Source organism: Varanus komodoensis, unplaced genomic scaffold (genome assembly GCF_004798865.1).
Source record: "Varanus komodoensis strain SLA01 unplaced genomic scaffold, ASM479886v1 scaffold1, whole genome shotgun sequence".
Classification (NCBI taxonomy): Eukaryota; Metazoa; Chordata; class Lepidosauria; order Squamata; family Varanidae; genus Varanus; species Varanus komodoensis.
Window position 1 is genome coordinate 13,811,538 of NW_025335268.1, and position 8,796 is coordinate 13,820,333.

The window sequence follows — 8,796 nt, forward strand, 5'->3', positions numbered from 1 at the left end:
TGTCTCCCAAGTTGCACTAGGGAGGGTGTTCCAGAAGGTGGGCACTACTTCAGGGAAGTGGAAGCCCCCCTTTTAATATGTTATATAGCAACATCCTGTTACTCATGGAATGATGAACAAGCTCCTCCACTGCCCCACCCAAGGTCTTAGAGGTTGACTGGCGATATATAGGCCTGCTAGATATCCTCATCTTCAGTTATCTATGCTTTGTAGATCAACCACAAAACCACGAACAGGATTCACTACCTGACAAGCAATCAGTGTGCTTCTTTTAAGACAGGTATAACGTGTACTAGCTGCAGCTTCTGAACCAGGCATGACGGATCCACATAGACTGCATTTCCATTACTAGTGCATGAACTGCAGTGGTTAAGCTATATGTTTATAGAAATGGACCCAGCATATAGGAATGGTCACATCAACCTAATGGGCACTCCAATCACTTCAAGTCATCTGGGCCTCTAGGTGTTAATAGGCACTTCAAGCCACTCAGATTGCCTGGGCCTCCAGTGACAAGGGTGGATCCAAGAGCACCGACAGACTACAAGCACGATTCTTCAGAGAGAGCACAACCCCATCCAGAACAGGCAAACAACTCAGTACCCAGACCTGGAAGCCTTCTAACTTAGGCCACTTTCTGCAATTTCTAGTTGGGTCGTAGTGATGTTTCATTAACTGGAGTCCACTGCACATGAAGTGATAACCTTTGTTTGAGTTAAATGGCAAAAGTGCAGACTTTTTAAAAATAAGAAAGGAGAATACTGTCTTAAACAAATGAAATGAAAGAATACTATTTCTATGACCTGAAACACAAGCTTTTCCACTGCTAATCAAAAATAGATACCATGCCCCTGTAGCAGTTTTTATACTATGTAAGGCAGAACTTGGAAAGTTATTAGCAAACTGTAATAAGAAAATAATCAGACATGTTCCCTTACAAGAATGACTAATTTGTGGGATTTGATTTTAATAGAAACATCCTGTTTAATAGAAACATCAGTCAAATAAAACCCAAAGGGACCATCATGAGCTTGTTTTAATTTTGTTCTTAGTTCCTTTGACTCTAAGTTGACTTGAATGCCATTTTCTTGGTAGAAGGCTATGGTTCAGATAAAATAAAGACAAACAAACATGTTTTAAAATAGGTTATTATTAAAATATTAAAGCAAACCATACTTTGGGCAAAAATTAACAAATACTATATTTAAAAAGAGGTAAACCAAGAGCAACTAAAGCAACTGGATGTACTTTTTCAGGAAAATGTGTGTTCTATTTATTTATAAACCAACATCTTTCAACTAATTTGCTGAGCATCCTTTTTAGCCCTCTTAAAATCGTAAGTTTAGTCAAGAAAAACAATTGATCAGATACACTCCCTCTTATACAAAACCAAGGAGTGGGTGCGGCAAATGCAACAGTGTATAACATCAAGAGGATTTTTTAAAATTAGAACTTGCTGTACCAATGAAGCGCTACATGCCATATTTTAATGTACATGGAGCTAGCAGGGCTGAGTGCAATCCATAATTCCAGCTAATATAAAGGCTGCTTCACGAGCTACAAAATTCTTACCATGAGACCACTGCCTTCCCTATCCACCCTACAGAAAGTGTCTCAGATTGTATGTTTCTTGCACCAGAGGAATTAATCAAAGAGGCTTCCTGGAGCTCTCGAAGTGTTGGGAGTTCAACAGAAATTGAAAAATTGATATAATGAACAGTGCTGAGTTTGAAACCTTGTTTTTTGCTTATTTTTGTTCAATGCTTCAGCTCACACAATTTTATTATACCGCGCCCTTGAACTTCCTGATTAAATTAGATGGACTCCAAGCTTCGGCTGTAGCTCAGCTTGTGTTCTAATGGGAGAGAAAGTAAAGCAAAAAGGTGGGGAGTGAGCTGCCCAAGGAAACCTCATCGGTTTGGAATCTGCTTATGCATGAGCAAATGAGACCCATGGACATAGTTTCAACCTCCATGATGTTGGAATAGAGATGCTTTGAAGAAATATTTCACTGAGAAGAAAAATTGAAACCATATAAGCAAGAAGAGTGAAAAACAGTCTGATTAGGAATGGGGTAGCCATCAACTAGATGAGACAGGTGTAAATTTGTACCAATTGTACAGTGTACAGAGAAGTTACTCATTCTGACAATATAATTAAGTGCAATTAATCTTAGGGTGATAAATTATCTAATTCAGCAAAGGTCTGGAGCAGGCATCATTCTTAGCGTCATCATCTTTAGACTTTTGGTGATGATCACAGGAAGCAAGCAGTGGTCTCAGGCCTGCGGTTTCCATCCCCAAGAGGTGGAAGCCTCTACTCTGGGAGACTTCCTATATCCTGTTTAGCTCACTGAGCCACTGCCAGCAGGGCAGGAGTTCTCCCAAGCCCACCAGCCCTGAGCTGGGCCTCTGAGACCTCCAATGAGGTCACACTGGCAGAGGAGAGCCTGAAGCCAGAGAGACCACAAAATTTCTCATATCCGGTCTCTCCTTTCCCAGCCTCTCACCCAGTCTCCAAAGCCACTTTTGCAACCTCAGGAAAGGTCAGCCTGGTTTCTTTCACAGCAGCTTTGAGGCAGCAGGGGAGAAGGGCAAGACTGCATAGGAGAGTCCTGCTTCCAAGGCCCCACAAAAGGGGGACTCTGAGGAATCCCATGACACATTCACCCAGGATAATACGATTGCACTCCCCCTTTATTTTTGGCATCTTGGAGAAACTGTCCCTGCACCATCAAACAATGCATATTGAAATTATACTGATCCATTCCACAGAGGGAGGTCAAATGAAATATGACCAACTGAGAAGGGAGAGGGGGAGGTTCAGAGATTGTCTTCCCAGGGACCAAGGACTGAAACTAAACCTAAAATAAGGTGCCTTTGCTTTGCAGTGAATCCCTCCAGGCAAAACCAAAATCAGTAACCAGTACAAAGTAAATGGTTCAATGTACGCACTCTCAGGTGCTTCTAGAGGGTCGGTGAGATGGGGTTTTTATCTGCTCCAGCCCAAGAAATAGGCTACCACACAGAAGGCCATTGGATTTGCATCCTTGCTATGACCAAAAACATCTGTGAAAGGCACCAGGTTGAGGAAGGTCGCTGTAGGAACTTCCACAGAAGGTTTCCCAATAACCAAGGCACCTGAAGTTGAGACGGCTGCACAACTCACCCTCTCTGCACTCTCAGGACCAAGAGAAGGGAGGGAGGTATTTGCAGGTGGGCAGCCACCTAACCATTTTGATCATTTGTGTTCTGCAGCTGCCTTTGTTACCATACCTGCTTCCTCTGCCCAGAACACAGGGTGGAGGAGGCAGTTTAACCCAGAAGGACTCGCCGTTACACAAGAAGTATGTTTTGCAAGATATAATAGAGAAAGGGCTTGACAGTGCCTCTCCACTGGCTTCTTTGCTACTTTGTAACAGAGACACACTCCCAATTTATGTGAATAAAATGACAGAATCTCATTGCCCCTTATTAGTTAAGAGAAATATACCCATTATTAGTTATGTGTGAAAAAGAGGGAAAGAGGACATGATGGTTCAGAATAACAGGTCCTTTTCAAATCAGCAGTTTAAGTGTCTGCATTAGCCAAACCTCAACTGCAGCCAAGGCAATTTTAACAGATACAATTTCAGCCTATTCACATCTTGAGACTTAGAAGCTTTCCCCTCTGACCAGAACACTTTCCAATCACATTGCAACTATGGAAAAAAGTAGGGGTCTGAGGGTCAAAGTTCAAGGCCCCAAAGCTCAGCCCACCTAACTGAAAGTGGCAGATGCAGAAGCAAAACTCTCTTTTATTCCTCTGGTCATGCCGGTGCTATGATTTAAGTGAATTTTAAATGCAAAATTGTACATACTCAGAATATTATTTACTTTAAATCCAAGGGTGGCAAACTATCATTCTAACATGGCAGGAATGCAGATGCCATTTAAAATATGAAATGGCAGCTGGGAGACGAGGCAATTGTTAGTTGTGTGCTTCACAACTGAAGGCCATCTAAAGCCCTTCCCAGCCCTGCCCCTCAATATGACCTTAAGTGCAAGATCTCAAATTATCTAATTGTGCCACTGTCTGTATTATTATCATTAATTACATTTCCATACTACCCATAGCCAAAAATTTCATGATCCAAAACTGGGGGCTTGGACATCAAGATTCCTGTGTGAGGAAACTTTCATGGGCTCATTATTAGCATGGTTTGATCTCTTGGATTGTTAAGCTGTACTAATAAAGGATCCAACACAGGATTCAAGGTTGGTACTGATCCCTGAGGGTGTGCAATTTAGGTCAGGTCTTTCCCTTGAACCCTCAATCTTGATTGCTAGAGCTAGAAGCCCTCAGGAAACATTTGGCCCTAATCTGTAGTCCCTATGGCACAGAGATGATAACCAGTAAACCATTGTCTGAGTCTCTGATCTGTAGTTGCTAGCTTGAAATGTCAAAGCCTATAGCAACTGATCCCCACTGCATATAGATTTGAAGACTATGTTTTTGCCACAAAATTACTTGCAATAGAAGACTCTCACTGATTGAGTGTCCTGTATCAGAATGACTATTAGAAGTGGTTAAAACCAAAATGGATTGTGAGGGGCTCCAGAGGGTTCTCTCCAAGCCAGGAGAGTGGGCATCAAAATGGCAAGTGTAGGTCAATGTAATCAAGTGTAAGCTTATGCATGTGGGGGAAAAAATCCAGACTTCAAGTATAGGCTGACGGGATCTGAGCTAGCGGTGACTGAGCAAGAAAGGGATCTTGGGGCTGTGGTGAACAACTCAATGAAAATGTTGAACCAGAGCAGAGCTGCTGTGAAAAAGGCAAACTTCATGCTAGGCATAATTCGAATGGAATGGAAAATGGAACTGCCAAAATATTTCTTCCTGTATACAAAGCTCTGATGAAACTGTATCTGGAATATTGTGTTCAGTTCTAGTCACCTTACCTGAAAAAGGACATTACTGAGTTGGGAAAAGTACAGAGAAGGGCAACAAAATTGATCAGTGGGCTGCAGTAACTCCCCTGTGAAAAGCAGCTACACTAACTGTGATGGGTTAACTTAGGGGAAAAAGTGAGAAATGATAGAGGTGTTTAAAATAATGGTGTGCAGAAAGTGGAGGGGGAGAGATTTTTCTCTCTCTCCCATAACACTAAAACCCAGGATCATCCCATGAAGCTGCTTGGTGGGAGGTTTAGGACAGATAAAAGGACAGACTTCTTCACACAATGTATAGTTAACCTATGGAATTTACTAACATGGAAAGTGGTGAAGGCCACCCATCTGGATGGCTTTAAAAGGGAGTTGGACAGACTTACGGAAGAGGAGGCGGCTATCAACGGCTAGTAGCCTATGTGCTGCTTCCTTTACCAAAGGTGGTATGGTATGCCTGCGTACACTTGTTGCTGAGCCGCTGGGCAGGAGGAGACCTTGCACATCCTGCTGGAGCAATTCTGTGTGCAGCTGGTTTGCTGCCGTGTATACAGAATGGACTAGACGGACCTTTGGCCTGATTCAGCACAGCTCTTCTTGTGTTCCTAATTATGGTTTGCAGACTTGAGATGTTGAACATTTTCATTTTTAATTGGTTGTAACCCAGAAAATGTTAGTTATTGGACAGGTTAGAAATGTACAAAATAAAATTCTTATCCACATAAGCTCACAGTGCAGGGAGGGGGGAGTAAATATGCTCCTAAAACTGTGGCTAATTTTTCAAAAGTATGCAGCAATTGAGCTTGTACACCACATATATTTTTTTTCCCATCAGAATAGTTAATTTAGTAATTATGCAAAGAGTGGGAAAATGGGAAAAGAAAAACAATGTTTGAAAAATGATTAAAAGGCAAATACAGATACTAACCTGAGATGAAGGTGAAAACTGGGGTACAGGCAGCTCCCGTCTTTCTCCTTTACTGACAGCCTAGGTATAAATATAAATGGTAAGAATAGCCTAAGAGAAAATCAAGGTATATGCTGTGACTATTTGGTATCTGAAAATAATAATATTCTCTTTTGTTTCTTATAGAAAATGAAACATTATGGACCCAGGATCAGAGCACCTGCAGTGAGAGGTTGTCTGATACTTGGGCTACCCACACCGACCTGCTAAACATGCTGCATGTATTTCCACCACAGGAGATCACAATTGTCTTCCTTATGCTCAGTGACTCTGGACCAGGACAACCAACCGTTAGACCTTTCCCTCCCTTTACAAATAGCATTCCAAGTACTGCTTTTGAGAGTAAAACTAAATTTTAAGCACAAGTGAATAATATGAAAATTTTAATCCCTTCATTCAGATATGGAGAAATTTACATAAGTAGGCACGCTGTTGCCAGAGTTAATCAGTCGATAAGCCAAGTTCCCATTTAAACCTGCACTGCAAACTGCTACCTATGTTTTAATTCTAAAAGGTACTCCTGCCCCACGTCACAGTCTCACTAGCACCACCACCATTCTCTTTCATATCTTCTTAGCCTCAGGATGGACAATTTTAAGCAGGAATCTTGAAAAACAGACACAGGGTAGTATCTGGAATGTGATCCTTTTTGGCCCTCCACAATGTAAAGGAACAAATGACTACTGCTAGGAATTTTTCCAAATTTTCCCCTTTGCTTTACTGTTCTGCCATGAGATTTGCACAATTTCCTACTTAGTTTTACTGCTCTGGCTTGTAATCCCATAATGCCTGCCTGATGGAAAGGTTGCAAATGTCATATTTTGACTAAACAGCCTGGTAAATAGCCCTGGAGTGGATTCTTTGGTTGTAAGAACAGGACAACATGGACAAGAAGTCCTAGAAGCTAAATTTAGGTTGTCAGGTAGGAGTTGGCAAGTAAGAAATTCCAAGGATGCTTTCTCTGAAGTGCTACCTTATCTATTTGTAGGGCCAGTTAGATAGGGAAAGTTGTGAGTGCTCAATGTGTTTTGCTTGTTTTTTTGTTTGTGTGTTACATTTTTACACTGCCCAATAATAGCCAAATTTCTCTGGGCGGTTCACAACTATTCAAAACAATTTAAAGCATAAAACGCAATATAAAATACAGTACAAAAATGTAAATAGATAAGACTATAGTATAAAACTAAAGTGAGAACTGGAATAACACCTAGCAGCAGTACTAAGATTTAAAATACAATACAAAATTTAAAACAGACTGAAACTAAAATCCTGGGAGAATTCCTGGAAAAGAAGAACAATTTCACCTACAATCAGTAACAGCACAATATAGGTGCCAAGCACACCTCCTTCACAGACAGGGTGCCACAACAGAGAAGGCCCTCTTACTAGTAGCCTCCCCGACTTCCCTCGGCAAGGGCACTGTGGAGAATGATCTTGGGTCCAGGCAGTTATATTTGGGAGAAGGCAGTCCTTCAGGTAATGAGATAGCAGTATAAAAGGGAAGGGTTTGCATTTCTTAGGCAATAGGGGACCTTCTGGTACAGGCAAGCTTGTAACCCAGTGGGATGAGAGCTACTTGAACCAAGGTGTTATTACTTAATATCAAAACAGTGGCAGGACAACTTTTCAACTCACGTGTCAGATCAATCACAGTTACTCCCAGTATTAAGCAACTATTCACTAGTCTGGAATAGATGGTCTAAATGGAGCTTACATTTAATTATACACGTCTTTTATCCATCTGTAAATACAGACTCCACCAAAAGCAGACTCAGGAGGCACGTTCAAACAACGGAATGCTGGAGAGGCATCCCCAACAGTTTTGGACCCATGTGCCCATTTGGGAAACTGCTGTGGGCACTACATTGATTGACACATTGGCATCTCCATCCTGCATCTTGGGATCTAAGGTGGAGTCCTTTTCAGGGGAGAAAACCTTCTGTTTCATGTCTTTTGGACCAAAACTTCTCTTTAAATGAGACATAGAAACATAGAAAACATAGAAAACAGAGCGAGTCAGAAGGGTCCTCCCGGGCCATCTAGTCTGACCTCCGGCACCAGCCGGCTCCACTCATGACATGCCCACCATGTGGACGTCCAGCCTATCCTTGAACACCCGCACCGATGGGGCCTCAACCACCTCCCGGGGAAGCCCAGTCCACACCCTCAGGGTCCTGACTGTCAGGAAGTGCTTCCTGGCATCCAAATGGAACCTTGGCTCCCTGAGCTTTGCTCTGTTGGAGCGCGTTCTGCCTTCCTCTGCAGGGGAGGTCTCTACCCATCTCCATGTGACATCCCCTCACATACCTGTATGTTGCCAACAGATCCCCTCTGAGTCTCCTCTTCTCCAGGCTGAAGAGACCCAGTTCCCTCAGTCTCATCTCATACGGCATCCCCTGCAAACCGGCCACCAACCTTGTGGCCCTACGCTGCACTGACTCTAACCTGGCTATATCCTTTCTGTAATGAGGGGCCCAAAACTGAGCACAATACTCCAGTTGTGGGTGCACTAGTCATGTAGAGTGGTAGTAATACCTCTCTTGATCTAGAAGCCACACTTCTGGCTATGCAACCAAGGGTGGCGTTCGCCCTCTTGACCACCACATCACACTGCTGACTCATGTTTAGCCTGCAGTCAACCAGTACCCCGAGGTCCCTTTCACAAGTGCTGCTCTCCAGCCACTTGTCACCTAACCTGTACTTATGACAGCTATCCCTATGCCCCAAGTGCAAGACCTTGCACTTATCCACATTGAACGCCATCCTGTTGTCTCCTGCTCACTTCCATAGTCTGTCCAGATCCTTTTGGATCTGGAGTACCTGCTCCTCAGTTGTGGCCACTGCTCCAGTTTTAGTGTCGTCTGCGAATTTGATCAGCAGACTGTTCACCCCTTCTTCCATGTC

General features: G+C 42.8%; 1 protein-coding gene across 1 annotated transcript in view; it reads right to left on the minus strand.

Annotated features, from left to right (window-relative positions):
• Positions 1–318, minus strand: part of GLP1R (glucagon like peptide 1 receptor) — an 82,630-nt gene extending 82,312 nt beyond the window's left edge. Inside the window, exon 1 of the mRNA XM_044450484.1 lies at positions 247–318. Coding sequence (XP_044306419.1) covers positions 247–318 — 72 coding nt within the window. The remainder of the gene's footprint in view (positions 1–246) is intronic.
• Positions 319–8,796: the final 8,478 nt, after the last annotated feature.